The sequence below is a fragment of the Piliocolobus tephrosceles genome, chromosome 4 (genome assembly GCF_002776525.5).
Source record: "Piliocolobus tephrosceles isolate RC106 chromosome 4, ASM277652v3, whole genome shotgun sequence".
Lineage (NCBI taxonomy): Eukaryota > Metazoa > Chordata > Mammalia > Primates > Cercopithecidae > Piliocolobus > Piliocolobus tephrosceles.
Genome location: NC_045437.1, coordinates 151636414 through 151663249, shown reverse-complemented (window position 1 = coordinate 151663249; position 26836 = coordinate 151636414). Strand labels below are relative to the sequence as shown.

The 26836-nt window shown below is 43.8% G+C and overlaps 2 protein-coding genes and 1 pseudogene across 3 annotated transcripts in view; 2 read left to right on the top strand and 1 right to left on the bottom strand.

Moving 5' to 3' along the window:
• Window positions 1–34: 34 nt before the first annotated feature.
• On the top strand, window positions 35–8654 carry KIF20A (kinesin family member 20A). The gene is made up of 19 exons (XM_023195501.2): window positions 35–163; window positions 622–807; window positions 2386–2475; window positions 2573–2692; window positions 3282–3420; window positions 3541–3728; window positions 3816–3945; window positions 4122–4316; window positions 4421–4532; window positions 4639–4707; window positions 4911–5054; window positions 5188–5353; window positions 5460–5624; window positions 5755–5894; window positions 6043–6145; window positions 6459–6657; window positions 6900–6991; window positions 7230–7367; window positions 8040–8654. The coding sequence occupies exons 2-19, from the start codon at window positions 643–645 to the stop codon at window positions 8355–8357; spliced, it is 2673 nt and encodes an 890-aa protein (XP_023051269.1). The 5' UTR covers window positions 35–163; window positions 622–642; the 3' UTR covers window positions 8358–8654.
• Window positions 8655–9390: 736 nt separating this feature from the next.
• The window catches only part of CDC23 (cell division cycle 23), a 35488-nt gene continuing 18042 nt past the window's right edge, over window positions 9391–26836 (bottom strand). Inside the window, exons 10-16 of the mRNA XM_023195454.1 lie at window positions 13905–14058; window positions 13667–13786; window positions 13260–13335; window positions 12875–12936; window positions 11058–11136; window positions 10863–10982; window positions 9391–10382 (exon numbers count right to left, since the gene is read on the bottom strand). Coding sequence (XP_023051222.1) covers window positions 10212–10382; window positions 10863–10982; window positions 11058–11136; window positions 12875–12936; window positions 13260–13335; window positions 13667–13786; window positions 13905–14058 — 782 coding nt within the window. The 3' untranslated portion in view covers window positions 9391–10211. The remainder of the gene's footprint in view (window positions 10383–10862; window positions 10983–11057; window positions 11137–12874; window positions 12937–13259; window positions 13336–13666; window positions 13787–13904; window positions 14059–26836) is intronic.
• On the top strand, window positions 19173–20524 carry LOC111528700 (annotated as a pseudogene). Its single transcript, XR_002727128.1, has one exon. The product of XR_002727128.1 is annotated as a V-type proton ATPase subunit D pseudogene (transcript).

Genomic DNA, 26836 nt, shown 5'->3' with positions numbered 1-26836 from the left:
ATCTCATTGGCCGAACGAACGCAGCGCGTAATTTAAAATATTGTATCGGTAACAAAGCTGCACCTCGTGGGCGGAGTTGTGCTCTCCGGCTGCGAAAGTCGGGGTTCGGCGACTAGGTGTAAGTGAGCCGGTACCCAAGGAGGAGCAAGTGGCACGTCTTCGGGTGAGTGTGCGTCTGTGCTGGAGCCCGGGTTACCAGCTCTTGCCCGCGCGGAATAGGCTTTAAGAAATCGGAACTGCAGCCATCTGTTTTTCTCTTAATGCTGCATCTCTGTTCTCACGGTGGTCCTTGGGGTTGAGGTTAGAGAAGGAGCCGAGGGATCCTGACACCACCTCCACAGCACCGGCGGGCGAGGTGCCCTACTTTAGGCCTGGCCTTCTGCTTTCGGAGCCAGATTTTTGTGGACTTCTGTTCGCGTTCAGAAATGCCACCTCAAACTTCTCTCAATTGTTCATTAAGTGAACTTCTCTCATTCCCTTCCCCTTTGCCGATAATTAGAGGGGAAAGGAAGTAGGGAGCGGGACCCAGTGTCCTGGGGCAAGGGACTTATTACCTAAAATTCGCGGCCCCTTCTGTCCCTAAAGGTTCTTCTCCCTGCCCACTTTTTGGTCTCTTTTTAGACCTAGGCTGCCCCTGCCGTCATGTCGCAAGGGATCCTTTCTCCGCCAGCGGGCTTGCTGTCCGATGACGATGTCGTAGTCTCTCCCATGTTTGAGTCCACAGCTGCCGATTTGGGGTCTGTGGTACGCAAGAACCTGCTGTCAGACTGCTCTGTCATCTCTACCTCCCTAGAGGACAAGCAGCAGGTAAAGGAACTGGGGAGTGGCTGGGGCAGAAAGTGATATCCTCAGGTCAATAGTTGTCCATACAGGGTAGTATGAGGTCAAAGACTAGCAATCCTGAAGGTCTGAGAGATCAATTCAAAATTAAGGGCATGTAGGACAAAATGGCTACGAAAAGAAAAAAAAATTAAGGGCATGACAAGTAAAAAAAAAATTTAGAGTTGTGTGTCCAGAAGAACTATTATTTGCATTGCATTAATGAAATACCCTCAAGTGCATGCTCTCAGTTAATCTCTCAGGGAATAATAGTTATCTCTCTTTGCCTTGAGGCCCAGTTGTGCTAAATAATTTGCACAAGGTCATATAGGCATTATGTAAGTGGAATGTATGTTCAGGTTTTGATAGTATCACCATAGCTTCAATTTGTTGTAGCTTTCCTGCTAGGCCAGGGTTTCTCCATCACAGCATTGTTGACATTTGGAGCTAGACAGTTCTTGTAGGGATCTGTCCTGTATATTGTAAGATGTTTAACAGCATTCCTGGCATCTACCCACTAGATGTCAGTAGTGCCTTCCCATTTGTGACAATCAAGAAATGTCTTCAGGCACTTCAGGCATTGCTTAAATGGCCTTTGGAGTGGAAGTGACCCTGGTTGAGAAACACTGTACTAGGTCCTATGCTAAACATTAACATACATTGTCACTGTGCTTTTATAGAGTTTCTCTTAGAGACTTAAAAAGTTCCATGAGAGCATGGTCCTTGATGATGTCTCTCACTATGGACTATCAGAGCTTCTCAGTTCCTAGGCCATAGTAGGCACTCTAAATATCTGCGGGTTTTTTTGTTTTTTGTTTGTTTGCTTGTTTGTTTTTGAGATGGAGTGTCGCTCTGTCGCCCAGGCTGGAGTGCAGTGGCAAAATCTCTGCTCATTGCAACCTCCGCCTCCAGGGTTCAAGCAGTTCTCCCTCCCTCAGCCTCCTGAGTAGCTGGGATTACAGGCACCCCCCACCAAGCCCAGCTAATTTTTGTATTTTTAGTAGAGACGGGGTTTTGCTGTGTTGGCCAGGCTGGTCTGGAATGCCTGACCTCACGTGATCCGCCCCCCTCAGCCTCCCAAAGTGCTGGGATTACAGGTGTGAGCCACTGCACCCGGCCTCTAAGTATCTGCTGAATTAATAACATGGGTGCTATTATTAACTCCATTCTACAGATGAGGAAATTGAGGCAAAGACTTTCAAGAACTCATAGTTCAAGGTCTCATAGTTACTAAGTGATGGAATTGGGACTCAAATTCAAGTGTGTTTGCCTCTGCTTTGCTTTAATATCACATGCAAATTTTCATACCAGTCAATAAATTCTAACTCAGATCACTGGTGTGGCAAGCCAGGTTTGCAGGATAATGATGAGACAGGGAAGGGTGACAAAGTAGTAAAAATGTCCATGTGGGTTGGAGTGATTGTGGAACCAAAGAGTAGCTGCACAGAGACATTTGAGGTGAAATGGGGTACTGTTATCATGGTTCCTAGAAACTACTGTTTGCCCATTTGCTCGGAGGTAACTGCTGAAATTAATCTGTGGTTCTGGGCTGGAATTCTGCCACAGGTTCCATCTGAGGACAGTATGGAGAAGGTGAAAGTATACTTGAGGGTTAGGCCCTTGTTACCTTCAGAGTTGGAGCGACAGGAAGATCAGGTAAGTGTCTGAGAAGGGAGGATTTAAGGTGAAATAATGCAGTACAAAAGATTCCCAGGAATGCCTTTTGTGACAACTGTATTTTCTCCCTTCTCAGGGTTGTGTCCGTATTGAGAATGTGGAGACCCTTGTTCTACAAGCACCCAAGGACTCTTTTGCCCTGAAGAGCAATGAGCGGGGAATTGGCCAAGCCACCCACAGGTTCACCTTTTCCCAGGTATGAAGGGTACTGGTTTGTGAACAAAGGACCAACATGTAAGGGCAACTTTATTCCCTCTTTAGAGGGAAAGCTTCTCTACCTGACTGTGAGTTCCTTGTATATGCACACCTACAATTTTGAGGGCCCTAGTTATGTGTTGTCAATGTGTCAAGCAACATGCATATCAATTCTGAAAAATTCTATTGCTATTATCATTATTTCCTTATTTTCCTCACAAGGATAGTGACTCAATGAATGTAATATTGCTGAAGCCATGTAGCTAGTCACTGGTAGAGTTAGGACTTGAATCTAGATCCATGTATCTCCAAAGCCCACGCTTGTGGGCCATTATATTGCCCCCTTGTGTGTGCAGCATCAGGCCTAGGGCATAGCACTCCTTAAGTGTTTGTTGATTTGGTTGAAAGATGGACTAGCAGAGAGTACTTGAGTCCTCAATGTTTAGGGAACAGCTGGCAGCACTGCAGGAAGAAGCTGCTTGAGTGGTCTCCAGAGCCAACCACTCAAGAAGGAGTATATCTGCTGGCTCTGCACAGGAGGCAAGTGGGAGATGAAGGATAGGCCTCTAAAAAACTGGGTCTCTCTCTAGATCTTTGGGCCAGAAGTGGGACAGGCATCCTTCTTCAACCTAACTGTGAAGGAGATGGTAAAGGATGTACTCAAAGGGCAGAACTGGCTCATCTATACATATGGAGTCACTAACTCAGGGAAAACCCACACAATTCAAGGTGAGTAGTAAGACTTCACAGGATTCCTGATGGGCTGGTAATGGTGTTATTTTTACCTTTTGAGACTCTGAGTTAGGGGAAGAAGGGCACTTGCCTCAGCTGTCCATCATATGCCTCCAGGTACCATCAAGGATGGAGGGATTCTCCCCCGGTCCTTGGTGCTGATCTTCAATAGCCTCCAAGGCCAGCTTCATCCAACACCTGATCTGAAGCCCTTGCTCTCCAATGAGGTAATCTGGCTAGACAGCAAGCAGATCCGACAGGAGGAAATGAAGAAGCTGTCCCTGCTAAATGGAGGCCTCCAAGAGGTAAAGCATTGATATCCATGGCAATGGGGGCAGGCGGTACAAATCTCAGGGAAGTTTTGTGATTACCTTCTCCCTGTGCCCCTCCAGGAGGAGCTGTCCACTTCCTTGAAGAGGAGTGTCTACATTGAAAGTCGGATAGGTACCAGCACCAGCTTTGACAGTGGCATTGCTGGGCTCTCTTCTATCAGTCAATGTACCAGCAGTAGCCAGCTGGATGGTATGTACCATGACTGGGCTCTGCCAAGAAATAGTAGGAACTCACCCCGTTCCTAATAGCTGCCAGGAGTACAGACCAGAGGTTGAAATCTGAAGTGTGCCTTCTAAGGCCCCTGCAGGCCAAAAGAGAGATGAACTGCTCTAGATTGATGCCCTATACGTTGGCTTCTTCCCCAGAAACAAGTCACCGATGGGCACAGCCAGACACTGCCCCAGTACCTGTCCCGGCAGACATTCGCTTCTCCGTCTGGGTCTCGTTCTTTGAGATCTACAACGAACTGCTTTATGACCTATTAGAACCACCTAGCCAACAGCGCAAGAGGCAGACTTTGCGGCTATGCGAGGATCAAAATGGCAATCCCTATGTGAAAGGTAAAGGAACATGGGGGAAGCTGGCATGAACGCTGGAGGGCAACTGGGGAGAGACTGGCAAGAGTTGGATGTTCCCATCTTACACCCCTCTCCTTTGGCCCCAGATCTCAACTGGATTCATGTGCAAGATGCTGAGGAGGCCTGGAAGCTCCTGAAAGTGGGTCGTAAGAACCAGAGCTTTGCCAGCACCCACCTCAACCAGAATTCCAGCCGCAGGTGAGTAGACTGTAAGAATAAACTCTTCACTGTATTCCAGGAAACATTAGTCCTCTGCCTGGTTATGGAAGATGTGCAATGACTTTCTGTTTTTCTTAACTTCCAGTCACAGCATCTTCTCAATCAGGATCCTACACCTTCAGGGGGAAGGAGATACAGTCCCCAAGATCAGCGAGTAAGTTTTTCCATTTAGAAATGTGGGCTTCTTGGCCATACATGATAGTTGGGAAAGCATGGAGGAGGTCTGTAGGGGAACTACTTGTTCTCCTTCTTTGGGTACAGAGATTCTTAGTGGGCCATCCCCTCTCCGGAATTACCAAAAGGGCCAGAAGGCTCAACATGTGAGGCCCTTATGTCAGATCCTGTGCATCATTCTAGGCTGTCACTCTGTGATCTGGCTGGCTCAGAGCGCTGCAAAGATCAGAAGAGTGGTGAACGGTTGAAGGAAGCAGGAAACATTAACACCTCTCTGCACACCCTGGGCCGCTGTATTGCTGCCCTTCGTCAAAATCAGCAGAACCGGTGAGCTTTTGACTATAAGCCCTGGGTTCAGAAATTTGCTAAGAGACTTCCTTGTCACCAGTGGGGATGGTGCTAGGATACCCAAAGGACTGGTGTTCTGCTCACAGCTCTATTATCTCTGATTCTCTGCCAGGTCAAAGCAGAACCTGGTTCCCTTCCGTGACAGCAAGTTGACTCGAGTGTTCCAAGGTTTCTTCACAGGGCGAGGCCGTTCCTGCATGATTGTTAATGTGAATCCCTGTGCATCTACCTATGATGAAACTCTTCATGTGGCCAAGTTCTCAGCTATTGCTAGCCAGGTGAGAAGCCAGAGGTGTGATGGGTGTGCTCACTTGGAACTAGTAACTCTAAGAAAGCTCCTAGGGACTACTTACGGAGTCAAGTAAGATTTTTTTTTTCCTCTAGCTTGTGCATGCCCCACCTATGCAACTGGGATTCCCATCCCTGCACTCATTCATCAAGGAACATAGTCTTCAGGCACCCCCCAGCTTAGAGAAAGGAGCTAAGGCAGACGCAGGCCTTGATGATGACATTGAAAATGAAACTGACATCTCCATGTATAGCAAAGAGGTGAGAATATAAGAAAGCTTTAGTGTAGCAGCTTAGTAGCTACACATTTTTCCATAGTGCCTTCCAGGTAGGCTTGTGCCTTTTGAGGGCATGAGCATCTGATGACCTCTGACATGTGTGTCTCTCCTAGGAGCTCCTACAAGTAGTAGAAGCCATGAAGACACTGTTTTTGAAGGAACGACAGGAAAAGCTGCAGCTGGAGATGCATCTCCGAGATGAAATTTGCAATGAGATGGTAGAACAGATGCAACAGCGGGAACAGTGGTGCAGGTACTAGCTGAGTGACCCCTCTTGCTCTGTCACCTGGGACAGAGGGTGGGAAGTAAGGAGTTAGGTGGAGTTGTGCCTCAAGATCTGTTCCCCAAGTTCACTCCTCAGAATCTTCGCTTACTTCTCTTTTCTCCTCTGTTTCTGACAGTGAACATTTGGACACCCAAAAGGAACTATTGGAGGAAATGTATGAAGAAAAACTAAATATCCTCAAGGAGTCACTGACAAGTTTTTACCAAGAAGAGATTCAGGTGAGTTGCCCTGAGCCAGCTCCAATTAGCTGCTCAGCTTTCCATCACTAGCTTGCCTGAAGTAAAGCGATTTTATAAACTACTCCAGTAAGGGCAGGAATATAGAACTCCCTTTTCTCTATTACCCATAGTGCTTTGGTTCAACCTATGTTTGGTGAATTGATTAAGGGTTCAGTTGGCCAGGAAATCGTATTAAGTGCTAACAAAAGGTTTTCAAGGGATCAGTGTCACAAGTGCTTTGTTTGTTCAGTCATCTGTCTTGGCAGTATTTTTCTGGCTCTGCAAAGAATTGTGCTCTCTGCTTCCCTCTTAGGAGCGGGATGAAAAGATTGAAGAGCTAGAAGCTCTCTTGCAGGAAGCCAGACAACAGTCAGTGGCCCATCAGCAATCAGGGTCTGAATTGTCCCTACGGCGGTCACAAAGGTTGGCAGCTTCTGCCTCCACCCAGCAGCTTCAGGAGGTTAAAGCTAAATTACACCAGTGCAAAGCAGAGCTAAACTCCACCACTGAAGGTGAGGAAAGAGACAGGCAGGAAACATAACAGTGGTTCAGGGAAGAGCTGTTACTCAAATCCAGGCCCTCTAACTCCTGCTGTAACATAATTTCCTAAACTGCAAGCTACATCCCCCTGACATTTCAATCTAGGATGCACATAGCCTCACTTTTTATATTTGCTGCAAGCTACGGTTAAAGAGGTTAGTCCAAGGCTAAAAAACCCCCCACTTATTTTAAGTTTCCTGTTTCCTTCCCTCAGAGTTGCATAAGTATCAGAAAATGTTAGAACCACCACCCTCAGCCAAGCCCTTCACCATTGATGTGGACAAGAAGTTAGAAGAGGGCCAGAAGGTAATTACATTTCTCTGTTTACCAAACTCTTACCTAAGGTAATTTCCCACATGCAACACTCTATCACTGGTTCATGTGAAGACAAGATGTTCGTTGTGCACAGTTCTGGAAAGTGGCTATTTCACTCAGCTGACTAGCCTTTCTAATTTTACTTCTCTTCAAATGGCTACCTGACCCCTCCAGATCATTATCCTGGTTGCTCTTGGCTACAATATGATTCCTACTTCCCCTTTTTCAGAATATAAGGCTGTTGCGGACAGAGCTTCAGAAACTTGGTGAGTCTCTCCAATCAGCAGAGAGAGCTTGTTGCCACAGCACTGGGGCAGGAAAACTTCGTCAAGCCTTGACCACTTGTGATGAAATCTTAATCAAACAGGTTAGGGCAAATTATATACCCACTTCTCTCCTACCAGCCCACTCCAATGTATATGTGAGAAAGGAAAGAGGACCAGAAGAAAAAGGTAAAGATTTTTAGGCTGAATTTATAGTGAGAGCAGTATATTTGCAAAGTAAAAATAACTATTCTTTGTTAAGCATTTACTAAGTAGCAGGCACTGTGCTAAGTAATTTATAGGCATTTTCTGTCACAGTCACCTTAGGGAAGTAGTTACTGTCATATTTCATCTAAGATGCTACTGATTATAAGAAACCATTATTTTATGTACTACTAAGAAAAAAGTAACAATTTAGCTATGACATTTCTCATCAGTAAGATGCATCCTGATTCCAGAGATATTAAAGTGTTAAAATTGTATATCTTAAACTAAACTCAACATTTAATTTGATATCTAGAGACTGAAGCACTTAGAAATTAAATTTACTCAAGCTACCTTATGTGTTAGAAGATGTCCTATTAAGCACTGCTTATGTTTTGTTCTCAGAAAAATATCCCCTTATTCCGTTATAAGCTCTGACCTTAAAGAGTTTTAATCTTTTAAGAAACAGTTGTTAGTAACTAGTAATGGATGGTATATATTACCCTTAGCCCTCTCGTTTCTCTAATATACCAGACAAAAGTGTTTTCTCTAACTTTATTGATCTTCCTTAGGACCAGACTCTGGCTGAACTGCAGAACAACATGGTGCTAGTAAAACTGGACCTTCGGAAGAAGGCAGCATGTATTGCTGAGCAGTATCATACTGTGCTAAAACTCCAAGGCCAGGTTTCTGCCAAAAAGCGCCTTGGTGCCAACCAGGAAAACCAGCAACCAAACCAACAACCACCAGGGAAGAAACCATTCCTTCGAAATTTACTTCCCCGGACACCAACCTGCCAAAGCTCAACAGACTGCAGCCCTTATGCCCGGATCCTACGCTCACGGCGCTCCCCTTTACTCAAATCTGGGCCTTTTGGCAAAAAGTATTAAGGCTGTGGGGAAAGAGAAGAGCAGTCGTGGCCCTGAGGTGGGTCAGCTACTCTCCTGAAAAAATAGGTCTCTTTTATGCTTTACCATATATCAGGAGTTATATCCATGATGCAATACTCAGACACTAGCTTTTTTCCCACTTTTATATTATAACCACCTATGTAATCTCATGGGTTTTTTTTTATTTACTTCTATGGTTTCTATGCACACAAAAACAGTTATATTAAAGATATTATTGTTCACATTTTTTATTGAATTCAAAATGTAGCAAAATCATTAAAACAAATTATAAAAGGGGCAAAAAAATTGAGAATCAAACATCATTCTGGACCATGGGAACCTTGAAAAGGCATGGCAGTAGAGACCAGTAACTAGTATACAGCTTGCTTAAGAAGGCTGAGTAACAGATGAATTCAAGTCGTATTAGATATTCTAAACCTTCCTTAACATAAGATGAAGTGTCGGCCGGGCGTGGTGGCTCACGCCTGTAATCCCAGCACTTTGGGAGGCCGAAGCGGGCAGATCACGAGGTCAGGAGATCGAGACCATCCTGGCTAACACAGTGAAATCCCGTCTCTACTAAAAATACAAAAAAAAAAAAAAAAAAAATTAGCCGGGCATGGTGGCAGGCATGGTCCCACCTACTCGGGAGGCTGAGGCAGGAGAATGGTGTGAACCCAGGAGGCGGAGCTTGCAGTGAGCCGAGATTGCCCCACTGCACTCCAGCCTGGGTGACAGAGCGAGACTCTGTCTCAACAAACAAACATACGTTAGGAGGTAAAAAGGTAACACAAAATCCTGGGAATAAGAATGAAATCTGGACCCTGAGCTCAGAATGATCCATAGCATCTATTGTGCAAATATATTACACAGATATTATAGCATATTACCTCCTGCTGCACATACATGCACAGACCTGAAACTCTCCAAGAGCACCATAAGAATGATTCCCTTTACCTCATCTAGATAAAGGCTGAAAAAAATGTATTCTGTTGCAGATGGGAGGGAAAAAAATAGACAATTACATTGAAAATTTATTAAAACAGACCAGCTTGAAGTGAGTTTATTCTTGTCTGTATAATCACAATGTTATTTCCAAATGTCCGTGAAATTATCTATAATCCTATCTCCTTGCTTTGCTTTGGTAGGAGTATAGCTAACAATATAGCCATCTTTTGCCCTCAGTAAGGGCTATCAGCAGTTCCAAGCTCTGTGAAATTCTTTCTGCCCTTCTTTTATTCAACTCTAGTAAGTTACTTCTAATTTGAAAGCTTTTAGAAGACCCCCAAAACTGTTTTGGAAGATTGTCTCCCTAGAGTGAAGTACAAATGGAGAGCTCTATTCCATTTAAACCTAATCTCTGACATCAGAATAGGGATCATGCTCAGCAAATCCAAGAGCAAGGTCATTTGTATCCATTGCTCTGACTTATTCCTAGGGTCCTCAGTGCCCTACTGCTAGCTGAGTGTACAGCGGCAGACCTTCCTCCTTTCTTTCACTCTCAGCAGCATTGAAACTGTTCCTGTAGCATTGCCTGTGCTAAAGTGCTATAAAAGCGACTTTCTTGGGGGCAAAAAAAAAAAAAAAAAATTCAGAGAAGAAGGCCAAGATCTATAGCCACTCTCCAGACATAAGTGAGATAGAAGTACTTCTAACTGGCAAGATAATGTCTTTTCCTGCCAGTATTCTGTCAGTCGGCCTCTGAAGGTAATTATACAAGCTGTCCCTATGGAGCTGTTGCCATCTGTAGAAACAAGAAGAGCTGAGGTCCTTGGAACAGACGTGCTGTTCTTTACATGGAGGTAAGGCTTAATTAAGATGGGTCTAACAATGTGCTGGCTTGACAGTAGCCAACTATGGCGTGACAGAAGACAAGTTGAGTGGAGAAACTCTGCGTGTGGGGGTGTTGTTAGCAGAGAGTGAAACAGGCAGGAAAAAGGGAGCAGGCACCTCGGTGGTAGGAGTCTCGCCTTGGTTCCGAAGCTGTAGGATTTGCCGGAGTAAGGCCTTACCTTCTTCCCGGGTCTGCAACAAAGTCAGGCAAATGTTTCAAAACATGTCCAAGGCTAGTCTCAAAAACAAGTTATTAAGATGCTGATATGCAAGTTCCACAGATCAAGGCAGGCAGGTAGGCTTGCTTGTTTTTTTTTTGAGATGGGGTCTCGCTGTGTCACCCAGGCTACACTGCAGTGGTGTGATCAAGGCTCACTGCAGCTTCAACCTCCCAGGCTCAAGTGATCCTCTCACCTCAGCCTCCTGAGTAGCTGGGACCACAGGCATGCACCACCAAACCTGGTGAAATTTATTTTTTGTAGAGACGAGGTCTCCCTTTTTTGTCCAGGCTCATCTTGAACTCCTGGGCACAAGCAATCCTCCTGCCTCAGCCTCCCAAAGTGTTGGGATTATAGGCGTGAGCCACTGCGCCTGGCCAAGGTAGGCTTTCCACTTAAATATCTTATGTTCTAGCCTAAAATTCAAACCTTTTATTAAAGAACTGATACTCACATCATTGAATGCACAACACTTTTGTGCACAAGTTGAAGCTTCGTCCCACAGTTTGCACTTAAAATAGTACTGGGCCAGATAGCGAAAAGCAGTGCTTTCCTCTAAGTGTTCTACTATTTCCTAGAAAAGGAAAGCAAAATGACTGAGGTGACAGTAATAATATCAGCAATACAATTCTCACACTATGATACATACCCCACAGGAATAGATATCTTGGATATATTTGATGTAACACTGGGCAGCCTGTTCTGACTCAGTCAACTGTTCATGAAGCCTACAAAAGAAACTGGTCTTTAAGTACCAATGATATCCCAAAGCAACTTAGTGAATAAAAAAAGTAAAAGTACGGCCAAAAAAAACAATACATAGGTACGTATCAATTTTAACATAAATGACACTCTTGGAACTAGAATAGTATTAGATGTGATAGTTACTGTTATCAAAGCTTAGAATAATTACTCTGCTAATGATGGAAGGAGAGTTAGTAAACAGTAATATCTAAGCTAGATAATACATCCTTGCAAAAATTATCTAGTAATACCCACAGTAAGGTGGCTCGTGCCTGTAATCCCAGCACTTTGGGAGGCCAAGGAGAGCAGATCACTTGAGGTCAGGAGTTCGAGACCAGCATGGTCAACAAGGTGAAACCTCATCTCTACTAAAAATACAAAAATTAGCCGGGCGTTGTGACACATGCCTGTAATCCCACCTACTCAGGAGGCTTCCTGTGTTCAGGAGCACAATAATTGCCTGAACTCGGGAGGTGGAGGTTGCAGTGAGCCAAGATCACACCATTATACTCCAGCCTGGGCCAGAGTGCGACTCTGACTCAAAAAAAAAAAAAAAAAAGCTGGGTGCGGTGGCTCACACCTGTAATCCCAGCACTTTGGGAGGCCAAGGCAGGTGGGTCACCAGAGATCAGGAGTTCAAGACCAGCCTGGCCAACATGGCAAAACCCTGTTTCTACTAAAAAATACAAAAATTAGCCAGGTGTGGTGGCACGCACCTGAAATCCCAGCTACTCAGGAGACTGAGGCAGGAGAATCGTTTGAACCCAGGAGGCAGAGGTTGCACTCCAGCCTGCATGACAGAGCAAGACCCTGTCTCAAAAAAAAAAAAAGATACCAAGTGGTCAGGCATGGTGGCACAGGGCCATAATCCTAGCTACTCTCTAATCTGGCTGAGACCAATGATTTCAAGACCAACCTGGTCATCATAGCAAGATCCTATCTGTAAATTTAAAAAAAAAAAAAAGATACCCAGCAACTCAATTTTTTTCCCTAAGAATCCAGAAAGGAACCTCTTTACATTCAAGAACCTCTTTGCCTACTCTTTGAGTAATTCCTAATTTTTCTGGCCCTTATTAGGAAATTAATACTGAAAGTAGTTTTCCTAGACACAAAAATTTTATCCTTTCTTCAAATCAATTTTGATCTCTTGCTTTAATAGGAAAGCAACTGCCCTCCTTCAAGAGAAGTAGCATTCTCTTTTTATTTTTTTTATTTTGAGACAGAGTTTCACTCTTGTTGCCCCCACTGGAGTGCAATGGCTTAATCTCGGCTCACTGCAACCTCCGCCTCCTGGGTCTCGAACTCCTGACCTCAGCTCATCCACCTCCCTCAGCCTCCCAAAGTGCTGTGATTACAGGCATTTTGGAACTAGAATAGTATTAGATGTGATAGTTACTGTTATCAAAGCTTAGAATAATTACTAATGATGGAAGGAGAGTTAGTAAACAGTAATATCTAAGCTAGATAATACATCCTTGCAAAAATTATCTAGTAATACCCAGAGTAAGGTGGCTCGTGCCTGTAATCCCAGCACTGCGCCTGGCCAGAAATGGCATTCTCTAGGGTCAAGATGGCTACATTCACAGACCAGCATTCATATATCCTGCTACATCCCCACACCCATGTAGAATTATGGGTGGATGGGAGGCTCTAGAACATGCAGGACCCACATCCCAGAGAAGCCAACAGCAATATCAATAGCATTTCACTCCTTTCACTCACTTTGCCAGTTTCACCAGAGCCATTTTCTCCACATCTCCCACGGCGTAAGCTCTCCAATAACACTGTCAAAAAAATAAACTGGTCATTTTGACCATTGTCGCATGTGCCACAACTAAATCATATGAAGGTTAAGACACTGCAAGCCTCCCAGAAGTTCAGATTTATAGAATGCAAGGCATTACTAGTTCTGATAGGTCTAGGCTACACACTGACATTCCCACTGATGACCTTGGCCCAGCTTTGCTTTCAGACTATGTATCTATAAATATTCAGACTTTCCTAAGCACCTAGATCAGAATAAGGGAAAAATTAGAGCACAGATAGCCCAACCTTCATCTGAATAGCAGATTTCCACTCAAATTCTTCAGGACCCAATTTAAGGTACCTTTTTGGCTTCCACTAGTTGATTGAGTTTCTCATAACATTCTCCTAAAGCAACCAGCATGCGAGAATCATTGGGTCTGAGAAAGAAGAATAGACAGTCTGAGCAAAGACTTGACAGAAACTGAGGTTCTCCCTTGAGGAACCAGTACACCACTATTTCAAATCTATGCAACAACTGGTCTTTAACCTAATGCTCCATATAATAGATTACTTTGTGTTCATAATTACACTATTAACCCGTTAGTGAAATAAAGTAAATGAAAATAACCAAACAGCATTTAGCAACTTTAAACTCAGATCCCCAAGAGTAAAAACCATCTACTGTAATTTGTCAATAGCTATCAAAAGAGGGAAAAAAAGATATTAGCCCTTCCCATATCAGATGCATTGTCAAGTGACCAGGCTTACCGAAGCTGGTGGGCCCGTCTATAATAATAAAGGCAGTAAAATGGCATCTTAAGGATTTCATAGGTCTGCCCAAGGCCATACCAAGCTCTGTAGTCCCGCTTGTTGACCTCAATGGCATGTCTAAGAAATGGAAAAGACGGGTTGTTAAGAAGGCAGAATCAAGGTTAGCAACTTGCAGGCTTAGAGGCTCCTAACATCACAGCAATCTGCTCTACCTCACCGCCCTCTAGATAATCACCTATATGCCTGGATAGCAGCAGACGTGTTCTTCATCTCCATATACTCATGTCCCATCAGTGTCCAGGCACCAAGATACCGAGGATTTAATTTCAGGGCTCTCTGGAAATACAAGGCTGCTTTCTCATGCTGAGAACGTAAACTGTAATAATTGCCTGATTAAAAATCAAACAAAAAAATGAATAATCAGAAAGGTAAAAATAAAAGTCTATTAAAATAGACAGCATTCCACCAAATGGGGGTGAAACCATAACCCATTCCCAATAAAGTCCTGGCAAATCACCCAAATTGTACAAAAGGGAAATATTCCCTTGGGAAATATATTTCATATATCACATATTCTGGTTAAAAAAAAAAAGTATTCTTTTTTTTTTTCAGTTTTTTTTTTTTTTGAGACGGAGTCTCGCTCTGTCGCCCAGGCCGGAGTGCAGTGGCCAGATCTCAGCTCACTGCAAGCTCCGCCTCCCGGGTTCATGCCATTCTCCTGCCTCAGCCTCCCGAGTAGCTGGGACTACAGGCGCCCGCCACCACATCCAGCTAACTTTTTTGTAGTTTTAGTAGAGACGGGTTTCACCATGTTAGCTGGGATGGTCTCGATCTCCTGATCTCATGATCCGCCCGCCTCATACTCCCAAAGTGCTGGGATTACAGGCATGAGCCATGGTGCCCGGCCCAGTATTTTCAATGTCATAGCTCTACTTGGGAGGAATTTGTCTTTCCTAAGTAATTCTGGCAAAGTTCAGTTGTGTTTAATAAGGAATTATAAATCAACTAATCTTACATTATTTTGTGCTCACATGATTATGTTGAGTTAATCCCTCATATATAAGCAAGAAATAAATTTTCCCCAATTGCTTTTTAAAAAATGATCACTGGCCGGGTGCGGTGGCTCAAGCCTGTAATCCCAGCACCTTGGGAGGCCGAGACGGGCGGATCACGAGGTCAGGAGATCGAGACCATCCTGGCTAACACGGTGAAACCCCGTCTCTACTAAAAATATAAAAACTAGCCGGGCGAGGTGACGGGCGCCTATAGTCCCAGCTACTTGGGAGGCTGAGGCAGGAGAATGGCGTAAACCCGGGAGGCGGAGCTTGCAGTGAGCTGAGATCCGGCCACTGCACTCCAGTCCGGGTGACAGAGCGAGACTCCGCCTCAAAAAAAAAAAAAAGATCACTACACAGCCCAATGCTCCAACTCCCATATTTATATGAAGGTGAAAGAGAAAACAGATCAATATTTATAATTTGCTACAAACAGTGACTTCTATCAAGACACAGGCAGAAAAGGGTAAAGTACAGTAAAGTACAGAGAGGTAGACTGCCTGAGAATGAACTTGCTGCATCTCAAAAATCTACAGGGAAAAGCAATGAACCAGAGCTACATTAAAGAAAAAATATATTCTTCCAAAGCAGGCGCAGAGTTGGAAGATGGCTAGACCAGGAAGAAGGGCATAAATCCGATGGGAGAAGAAGAGCATACAAATGGCGTAATTTAAACTCCATGCATAAATACAGCATCCTAAATAGTACAGGCTAGTCGTTGATATCTAGGTCCTGAAGTCCTCCAGACCTAGGATTAAGCCCCTGCTCTGTCACTTAAATCTTGGGAACGTTGTGCTCTCTCAACCTCAGTGTTCTCATCTGTAAAATGAGAAAAACAGCGCCTATCATTCAAGGACGTGTGAATTTGAATGGGTTAATTCATGTGAAGTACTTGTACTGAGGGGTGGTCTGTTCTCAAATGCCTCTCAGAGGAGACTGAGATACCTTCTCTGGGGTCCGCTATGTGTAGGTTTTTGGTCTTGATAAGAGAAGAAAATGCTATTTCAGTTTCATTCTATACTTCCATTTCCTAGTATTTTAAAGATGCTCAACCTCATTCCTAAGATAAATGCAAACTAAACTACCCTTAAGTACCATTTTTCACCCATAATATTGGCTAACATCCTAAAGTTTGATAACACACTCAGATGTAGAGGCTTGAAGAATCAGGTCCTCTCAGACTGCTGACTCGAATGTAAATTGGTATAACCACTACAAGGGTAATTGGCAATATGTCAAAATTACAAATGCACAAACCCTTGGACTATGGACAATGTTAGTCACTAAAGAAAATTTTTCTAGTGGCCGGGCGCGGTGGCTCAAGCCTGTAATCCCAGCACTTTGGGAGGCCGAGACGGGCGGATCACGAGGTCAGGAGATCGAGACCATCCTGGCTAACACGGTGAAACCCCGTCTCTACTAAAAATACAAAAAAAACTAGCCGGGCGAGGTGGCGGGCGCCTGTAGTCCCAGCTACTCCGGAGGCTGAGGCAGGAGAATGGCGTAAACCCGGGAGGCGGAGCTTGCAGTGAGCTGAGATCTGGCCACTGCACTCCAGCTCGGGCAACAGAGCAAGACTCCGTCTCAAAAGAAAAAAAAAAAAGAAAATTTTTCTAAAATCAAAAGACTAGAAATAACTCCAATGTCTATCAATAAGAGGCCATTCAATTAAATTATGTTTCATCCCTCTAATTTTTTTGCACCTGAATATAGTTCTTTTTGTGTTCATAGAACATCTCTCTCCAAGATATATTTTAAATTATAAAGTAAAGATGCAGATGAATATGTGTAATATGCTACATTTTGTGTAATAAAAAGGAAGTAAACATGAATATTCACATTTGTCTTGAATAACCATAAAAAAATTTTAAGGCTAGGTGCAGTGGTTCACACCTGTAATCCCAACACTTTAGGAGGCCCAGGCGGGATTGCTTGAGCTCAAGAGTTTGAGACCAGGGGCAACACAATGAAACCTCATCTCTACAAAAATTTTTTAAAAATCTAAACTGGCTGGGCATGGTGGTGTGCACCTGTAGTTCTAGCTACTCAGGAGGCTGAGGTGGGAGGACTGCTTGAACCCAGGAGGTCAAGACTGTAGTGAGTCATGATTTTACCATTGCACTCCAGCCTGGGTGACAGAGCAAGACACTGTATCAAAAATAAAATATTTATACCTTTTTATTCTTTTAAAGTTTCAAATCATGCAACTGAATTCTTATCAAAAGTTAGTCAAGTAATAATTTTAAAATTTAATTTTTTTTTAATTTTAAAAAAATTTTCAGACAGTCAATCAGTGTGTTCTGTGGTCAGCCTTGTGGGAGTAAACCTAGTCTTGTTAGAGTTATCATGGCCCACTCTCCATTTATTAAAAGATATTTTTCATGTATTTTTTATGCTTGTGTCCCAAACCTTGTTTACTTTGAGAGAAGTTAAACAAGTACTGCTCTCCCTGGAAGAAGGCAGGATTGCTCACCAGATGGGGATAGAACAGTGCACAGAATAAACCTACTTCCTGACCATGTCTCTGCCTGTAGCTATTTGACTTTAACCTTGGTTGGACAAGTTGCCTTCTTTGCCTGCATGCCTCAGTTTACTATTTCATAAACTAAAGATATTACTCTAGAATTTTTTCCTTTCAGTTATTCAATTTTAACATGAATATCAATGACACATGCCAGTGCCTTTCTCTACTTAACCTCTCACTTCCTTCAATTTCCTGACCACATTCTTCCTTTTTCAAACATTTAATAAGCATCTATTATGTGCCTGGCATGGTGCTAGGTGCTTTGGAATTCAAAGATGAAAGACCAAGACCCTACTATCAAAGAGCTTATGGTCTAGAGAAGGAGAAAGGCAAAAGACAATTATAATACAGAGGGAAAGTTCCGTGATCAACCACATCCTACCCACAAAGCTCTCAGAAATGAAGAGTGCCAACATGACCCAGAAAAGCGTGGAGTCCCTTGGCTGTTACACTGTCTCTATGAGTAATATATTTACTTATTTCCCCCACAACCCAAGCATTCCTGCTGCCTTACAGTAGGAACAGTAAGGGCATCCTTGGCTCGTTGCCCTTACTGTTTGGCTGTTTCTTGGGGAAATTTATCCTTTCCTTTCACTTCCTCTCTGGATTTATCCTGGAACCCCATAACTGGTCTTCACATCTACCATTTCTTCTTAATCCAGTCTATCATATATGCACTTGCTAGGCAAGTACGCCTAACATACTTCATTCCATTTAGTCTCCTGAATGATCAATCTCTGAATATAAAGGTGGCAAATGAACAAAATGCATGGCAAGCTGTGCTATCTGGTATCTGGCTAATCAGAGCCCTCCTGTTTAACATTTCCACAGATCTTCTACACAATGACACATGATGAATGGCGGCCCTACCCCCTGATATTCTAAGATCCAGAGACACTTCTATAAAAAAAAAAAAAATAGGGTCTAGCTTGCTTCATTGACCAGGTTGGAGTGCAGTGGCGCAATCTCAGCTCGCTGCAAGCTCCGCCTCCCGGGTTCATGCCATTCTCTTGCTTCAGCCTCCCGAGTAGCTGGGACTACAGGCGCCCGCCACTACGCCCGGCTAATTTTTTGTATTTTTAGTAGAGATGGGGTTTCACCATGCTAGCCAGGATGGTCTCGATCTTCTGAACTCGTGATCTGCCCGCTTCGGCCTCCCAAAGTGCTAGGATTACAGGCGTGAGCCACCACACCCGGCCAAAAAAAATACTCTTAAACACTGCAAGTTTTTATTCTTTTTAATATCACCTGGATACAGCATTTATATACACATTCTCTTTCTTTTTTTCTGAGACAAAGTCTTGCTTTGTCACACAGGCTGGAATGCAGTAGTACAATCACAGCTCACTACAGTCTCAACCTCCTGAGCTCAATCTTCCCACATAAGGCTTCCAAGTAGCTGGGACCACAGGCACACACCACCAAGCTGGGGTAATTTTTATATTTTTTTGTAGAGACAGAGTCTCCCTATGTTGCCAGGGTGGTCTCAAATTCCTGAGCTCAAGCGATCCTCCTGCCTCAGCCTCCCAAAGTGCTGGATTTAACATTTTCTTAGATTATGCTTTACATCGGTGGTTTTCAAACTACATTCCTTGGAGCCTAGGTTTCTAAAGAGGTACCCAGGCCAGGCACAGTGGCTCACGCCTGTAATCCCAGCACTTTTGGAGGCCAAGGTGGGCAGATCACCTGAGGTCAGAAGTTTGAGACCAGCCTGGTCAGCATGGCAAAACCCCGTCTCTACTAAAAATACAAAAATTAGCTGGGTGTGGTAGCGCGCGCCTGTAGTCCCAGCTACTCAGGAAGCTAAGGCAGGAGAATCGCTTGAACCCAGGAGGCGGAGGTTACAGGGAGCCGAGATCGTGCCACTGCACTCCAGCTTGGGTAATAGAGCAAGACTCCATCTCAAAAAGAAAAAGAAGAGTTCTGGAGCTGTTGTAGCCTCGGTTGCCCGGCCAGGGACCCGAGCCGAACAGTTATCATCAGAATGTCGGGCAAAGACCGAATTGAAATCTTTCCCTCGCGAATGGCACAGACCATCATGAAGGCTCGTTTAAAGGGAGCACAGACAGGTCGAAACCTCCTGAAGAAAAAATCTGATGCCTTAACTCTTCGATTTCGACAGATCCTAAAGAAGATAATAGAGACTAAAATGTTGATGGGCGAAGTGATGAGAGAAGCTGCCTTTTCACTAGCCGAAGCCAAGTTCACAGCAGGTGACTTCAGCACTACAGTTATCCAAAATGTAAATAAAGCCCAAGTGAATATTCGAGCGAAGAAAGATAATGTAGCAGGTGTTACTTTGCCAGTATTTGAACATTACCATGAAGGAACTGACAGTTATGAACTGACTGGTTTAGCCAGAGGTGGGGAACAGTTGGCTAAATTAAAGAGGAATTATGCCAAAGCAGTGGAACTACTGGTGGAACTAGCTTCGCTGCAGACTTCTTTTGTTACTTTGGATGAAGCTATTAAGATAACCAACAGGCGTGTAAATGCCACTGAACATGTCATCATTCCCCGGATTGAACGTACTCTTGCTTATATCATCAAAGAGCTGGATGAGAGAGAGCGAGAAGAGTTCTACAGGTTAAAGAAAATACAGGAGAAGAAAAAGATTCTAAAGGAAAAATCTGAGAAGGATTTGGAACAAAGGAGAGCAGCTGGAGAGGTGTTGGAACCTGCTAATCTTCTAGCTGAAGAGAAGGATGAGGATCTTCTGTTTGAATAATCTTTCCTGTTCTGGTTCTTTTAGAAACCCTAACATTGGTTTCATTTTAATTCATAGTGTGTAGGTTTGATTTGTCTGGCTATTTTTTGGCCTAAGAAATTTGGTTGTAAAATTTACCTGGATGTCTGTTTATGGGATTACTTTTGCAGAATCATAATTTAGCAACCATTTATCATGGATGAAAGAGATCTGTAAAACCTGCCCAGGAACTTAAAGAATTTACTCTGAAGCGTTATCCTACTCCATTTACATCTGTGTTACACGTGCTGTGCTTACCAAGCATATTAGGAAATACCTCTTAGGAAGCATTAGTGGTCTCAGGCCAATTACTGTGGAGCAGCTTTCATTCCTACCCTCTTGCAAACCTTGGCGCTGTTGTCTGAAATTGCTGCAGCCATTCTTGTGTTACCATGGTACTTCTCAAACTTTGTGAAAACCTGCACTTTTCCTTGCATGACAGGTCCCTGTCTTGTCTGTCATGGGAGCAGTTCTGCCAATTTAAATGTGACTGTGGTATAAACGTATAAACAGAGTAAAATGATTTAAAAATAAAAAGAAAAAAAAAAAGAAAAAGAAAAAAACAGGTACCTCAAGGGTTAAAAAGGTAGCACTCTGGCCAGGAGCAGTGGCTCATGCCTATAATCCTAGCACTTTGGGAGGCTGAGGCGGGCGGATCACCTGAGGTCAGGAGCTCGAGACCAGACTGACCAACATGAAGAAACTCGGTCTCTACTAAAAATACAAAATTAGCTGGGCATGGTGGCGCATGCCTGTAAGCTACTCAGGAGGCTAAGGCAGGAGAATCACTTGAACCCAGGAGGCGGAGGTTACGGTGAGCCAAGGTCATGCCATTGCACTCCAGCCTGGGCAACAAAAGCGAAACTCCGTCTCCAAAAAACTAAAGGTAGTGCTCTAAGTTTCCCTCTCACACGAGAATCAAAGTAGTTCTGTTCTCATTGGTCTTAAAAAGTGGAAGTGAAAGATTTCAGCTGAAGAAAGTATAAAAGCCATCTGTCTTACATCAACTGGTAAATAAACAAAATGTGGCATATCTAAACATGGAATACTACTCAGCAATAAAAGGAACTACTATACATGCTACAACATGGATGAACCTCAAAAACATGCTAATGGATGGGAGGCTGAGACGGGAGGATCACTTAAGGCCAGGAGTTCGAGACCAGCATGGGCAACATAGTGAGACCCTGTCTCTAAAAATAAAAATTATCCAGGTGTGGTGGCATATGCCTGTAGTCCCAGCTACTCCAGAGGCTGAGGCAGGAGAAAGTTTGAACCCAGGAGTTCATGCTACTGCACTCCAGCCTGGGTGACAGAGAGAGACCCTGTCTCTAAAAAGAAAGAAAAAAAAAAAAAAAGCTAACTGAAAGAAGCCAGACAATAAGACTAAATACTGCAAGAATCCATTTATATGAAATTCCTGGAATAGGTAAAACTATAGAGAAAGAAGCAAAGCAGTGGTTGCCAGGGGACGGGAATGGGACTGACGGCAAATACACGAGGGAACGTTTTGGGGTGATGGAGTATTCTAAACTGGATTATGGTAATGGTTACAAACTGTATAAATTTACAAAAACTTATTGAAATGTAGACTTAACATTTTATGGCATGTAAATTATACCACAATAAAGCTATGGGGTTTTTTTTGTTTTGTTTTTTTTTTGAGAAAGAATTTCGCTCTTGCTGCCCAGGCTGGAGTGCAATGGTATGACTTTGGCTCACTACACCCTCCGTTTCCTGCGATCAAGCGATTCTCCTGCCTCAGTCTCCTGAGCAGCTGGGATTACAGGCACCCGCCACCATGCCCAGCTAATTTTCAGATTTTAAGTAGTAACAGGGTTTCACCATGTTGGCCAGGGTGGTCTTGAACTCCTGACCTCAGGTGATCCACCCGCCCAGCCTGGTCTTGAATGCCTGGGCTCAAGCACTCCTCCTGCCTCAGCCTCCCAAAGTGCTGAGCCCCTACACTGGCCTAAGCTATATTTTTTTAAAAAAGAATGAAGAGCTACACCAAGACTAGGATTTTCACGAAATCCTGTTGAATGAGAAAAGCAAAATGTAGAGTATGTATATAATATCCTATTTTTGTACAGCAAGTAGCCCATTAAGCCTTGCATATGTATATATATATATATTCCTTTTAATGTGGCATGAGAATATGTTAACACAAGTAACTTAAAGGGGGAAAGGTGCAGCAAGCAAAAGAAACCCTGCACTTTAAAAAATCTCCTTTAAGGCCCAGGCGCAGTGGCTCACATTTTATTATTCTCCTTTTACAGATGAAGGAACTAAAGCACAGAAGGTTAGGTAACTTGTCCAAGATCACACAGCTAGTTAGTATCTAAACCAGAATTTAAAATTTGGCAATCTGACTCAGAGTCCAAAGCTTACATATGCTATTCTGTAGTATATGTAAAATAAATATATATAAAATAAAATGCTGCCGCTCAGGTAGAGATTGTGACTGACAGGTACAGAAGGTAGCAAGTCACATCAAGACATAAAAGCAAAGGAAACCAGGACTAAACAAATAGGAGATTCTTGCCATCACTCTACTCTTAAGATTATCTCATTCTCTCAGGTCCTCAGTTTCCTTTTCTTGTCTCCATCCTTCTTTCTCCTTTTCACTTCCTCTGAACTGGCTATAATATGAAAGCTAAAGTATATTTTTTGTCATATCTAACATTTCCTGCTCGAATTTTTTTTTTTTTTTTTTGAGACGGAGTCTCGCTCTGTCGCCCAGGCTTGGAGTGAAGTGGCCGGATCTCAGCTCACTGCAAATTCCACCTGCCAGGTTTATGCCATTCTCCTGCCTCAGCCTCCCGTATAGCTGGGATTACAGGCGCCCGCCACCTCACCCGGCTGGTTTTTTTGTATTTTTTAGTAGAGACGGGGTTTCACCGTGTTTGCCAGGATGGTCTTGATCTCCTGACCTCGTGATCCGCCCGTCTCGGCCTCCCAAAGTGCTGGGATTACAGGCTTGAGCCACTGCGCCCGGCCTCCTGCTCGAATTTTTAAGGTAGGTGGGCTGAATTCAACAAACATTTATTGACTATATGTCAGAAATTTTACTGGGCATTACAGATATACTAAGGAAAAAAACACAATTCATTAAGGAGTTCGCCTCAAACGATTATTAAAAGAAAGAAAAGAGCCAGGCGCGGTGGCTCACGCCTGTAATCCCAGCACTTTGGGAGGCCGAGGCAGGCGGATCACGAGGTCAGGAGATGGAGACCATCCCGGCCAACATGATGAAACCCCGTCTCTACTAAAAATACAAAAAATTAGCCGGGCGTGGTGGCGGACGCCTGTAGTTCCAGCTACTCAGGAGGCTGAGGCAGGAGAATGGTGTCAACCTGAGAGGCAGAGTGTGCAGTGAGCCAAGATCCTGCCACTGCACTCCAACCTGGGTGACAGAGTGAGACTCTGACTCAAAAAAAAAAAAAAAAAAAGAAAAAGAAAAAAAGAAGCTTCTAAATAATTATTCTTCTCATATATATATATATATGTATATATTTTTTGCCTTTTTGTTTTTTTTGAGATGGAGTCTTGCTGTTGCCCAGGCTGGAGCATAGTGGCATGATCTTGGTTCACTGCAATCTCCACCTCCTGGGTTCAAGCAATTCTCCTGCCTCAGCCTCCCGAGTAGCTGGGATTACAGGTGCCCGCCACCACGCCCAGCTAATTTTTGTATTTTTAGTAGAAACAGGGTTTCACCATGTTGGCCAGGCTGGTCTCAAACTCCTGACCTCAGGTGATTCACCTGCCTTGGCCTCCCAAAGTACTGGGACTACAGACATGAGCCACTGTACCCAGCCTGATTTATTTTGTTTTGAGACGGAGTCTTGCTCTGTTGCTCAGGCTAGAGTGCAGTGGCGCCATCTCGGCTCACTGCAACCTCTGCCTCCTGGATTCGAGTGATTCTCCTGCCTCAGCCTCCCGAGTAGCTGGGATTACATGCGCCCGCCACCGCACCTGGCTAATTTTTTTTTTTTTTTTTTAGTAGAGATGGGGTTTCACCATCTTGACCAGGCTAGTCTCGAACTCCTGACCTTATGATCCACCCAACCTGGCCTCCCAAAGTGCTGGGATTTCAGGTGCTGTGAGCCCCCATGCTTGGCCTGTGAGCCAAAATCAACCATTGCACTCCAGTCTGGGCAACAAGAGTGAAACTCCATCTCAAAACAAACAAACCCAATTGCCTCTCTCCATTCCTCCTGCCAATACATCAATTTAGGCTGTCATTCCTAAGACTGGATTATTGTAACATCCTCCTGCCTGGCCTCCCTGCCTCTAGTCTTGCCCTCTTTCTAATCCTCCCAGCACATTGTCTCTAGTCATCTTTTTTTTTAATTTCCAAAAAAAAAAATTTTTTTTTTTAGAGGTGGGGTCTTACTGTGTTGCCTGGGTTAGACTCGAACTCCTGAACTCAAGTAATCCTTCCACCACAGCCTCTTGAGTAGCTGGAACTATAGGCACACGCAACTGTGGCCGGCTTCAGTCAATCATTCTAAAGTGAAAATCTGACCCAAAGGCATCAAAGGCTCTTCAAGATCTGGCCCCTGTTTGTACATTCTTACCTCCCACACCATGCCTCAGGCACAGTGAACTATTTCAAGCACAATGTCGGTTGTACGTTTCAATGCCCTTCCGAAGTCAAGCCTTCTCCCTTCTTGAGTTCTTTTTCTCCTGCCCATCCTTTAAGCATCACCTTCTTCAAGAAGCCTTCCTAATCTCAGACTGATTAGATGCTTTTCCTATGTATTCCCTCAACATCCTGGGTTTACCTTAATCATAACACTCAATGCATTAAATTTATAGTTGTTTTCTTACTGGTCATCTTCAATAGGCAATTGGGGTAGGTACTGCAATACAAGGCACAGTGCCTGGCACACAGAAAATGCAAAAGAGATGCTTTCTGAATAAACTAGAGTCCCACTCTCACCATAACGGACTTTATGATTTATTTATAATGCTCTGATACTGAAAAGATCATTTGTTCCTTGTTAATCTGTGTTCTCATAGAATTTCTTCTTTTTTTTGAGATGGAGTCTAGCTCTGTCACCCAGGCTGGAGTGCAATGGCACAATCTTGGCTCACTGCAATCTCTGCCTCCAGGGTTCAAGAGATGCTCCTACTTAAACCTCCTGAGTAGCTGAGACTACTGGCATGCACCACCACACCCAGCTAATTTTTTTTGATTTTTAGTAGAGACAAGGTTTCACCATGTTGGCCAGGTTGGTTTCAAACTCCTGACTTCAAGTGATCTGTCCACCTCAGCCTCCCAAAGTGCTGAGATTACAGGCGTGAGCCACCGCGCCTGGCCTGTTCTCATAGAATTTATTACATTTTTTATTAATGTTTACTTCCTATACTAGACCATAACTTCTTCAAGGGCTAAAAAAATTTATTGAATGATTGATGGATTAAAATTCCATCTATTTATTAACAATATCCTAACCTAGAAAGGTACAAATATATGATGTCAATGTAATATGACCAAAGACCCGGGAACAGGGAAGCTAGGCTTTCAATCACGATCAACCAAACCTACTTTCATCTAGGAGTGATCATTCAGCTGTCTATGTCAACTGATTACAGGCCACACAGTGTGGCCAAGTATAGTATATAGGGCCATGGTTATCAACTGAGGGTGATTCTGACTCTCAGAGAACATTTGGAAATGGCTAGAAACACTTTTAGGTGTCACAACTGGGGGAAGGGAGTTACTGCCATCTAGTGGGTAGAGGCCAGCAATGCAGCTGACATCTATGATGCACAGGACAGCCCCCCACAAAAAAATTATCCAGCCCAAAATGTCAATAGTGCTGAGACTGAGTCACCCTGATGTAGGAAAACAGGCAGTCTCGTCTCTTTTTTGAAATTCTTATGAGCTTTTTAGCTATATAAAAGTTTAAAACAAATACACCTTTGATCCAGTCCTTCACTGCTAGGAACTTATTATATATAGTTGCATAAGCATGCAAAAATAAATATACACGTACAAAGATGTTTCCTGAAGTCTTCTTTTTTTTTTTTTTTTGAGGCAGAGTTTTGCTCTTGTTGCCCAGGCTGGAGTGCAATAGCGTGATCTCGGCTCACCACAACCTCCACCTCCTGGGTTCAAGCGATTTTCTTGCCTCAGCCTCCCAAGAAGCTGGGATTACAGGCACGCACCACCACACCAGGCTAATTTTGTATTTTTAATAGAGACGGGATTTCTTCATGTTGGTCTCGAACTCCCGATCTCAGGTGAGCTGCCCGCCTCGGCCTCCAAAGTGCTGGGATTACAAGCATGAGACACTGCGCCCAGCTGTGCAATGTTTATATTAATAAAATCTAGCCACAACTTATATAATAGAAAATGATTAAATTAAAATGATGGCCAGGGCTGGGCACAGTGGCTCACACCTGTAATCCCTGCACTTCGGAAGGCCAAGATGGGCGGATCAGGAGGTCAAGAGATAGAGGCCATCCTGGCTAACACAGTGAAACTCCATCTCTACTAAAAATACAAAAAAATGGGCCGGGTGCGGTGGCTCAAGCCTGTAATCCCAGCACTTTGGGAGGCCGAGACGGGCGGATCACAAGGTCAGGAGATCGAGACCATCCTGGCTAACACGGTGAAACCCCGTCTCTACTAAAAATATAAAAACTAGCTGGGCGAGGTGGTGGGCACCTATAGTCCCAGCTACTCGGGAGGCTGAGGCAGGAGAATGGCGTAAATCTGGGAGGCGGAGCTTGCAGTGAGCTGAGATCCGGCCACTGCACTCCAGTCCGGGCGACAGAGCGAGACTCTGCCTAAAAAAAAAAAAAAAAAAAAAAAAAAAAAAAAAAAAAAA

What these genes read in the sequence shown, in the direction of transcription:
- KIF20A (XM_023195501.2), top strand. Translation starts at nt 643, where the DNA reads ATGTCGCAAGGGATCCTTTCTCCGCCAGCGGGCTTGCTGTCCGATGAC. An exon ending in TGGAGCGACAGGAAGATCAG is followed by an intron (nt 2,476 to 2,572) that starts GTAAGTGTCTGA and finishes CTCCCTTCTCAG; the next exon opens with GGTTGTGTCCGTATTGAGAA. An exon ending in TGGCAATCCCTATGTGAAAG is followed by an intron (nt 4,317 to 4,420) that starts GTAAAGGAACAT and finishes CTTTGGCCCCAG; the next exon opens with ATCTCAACTGGATTCATGTG.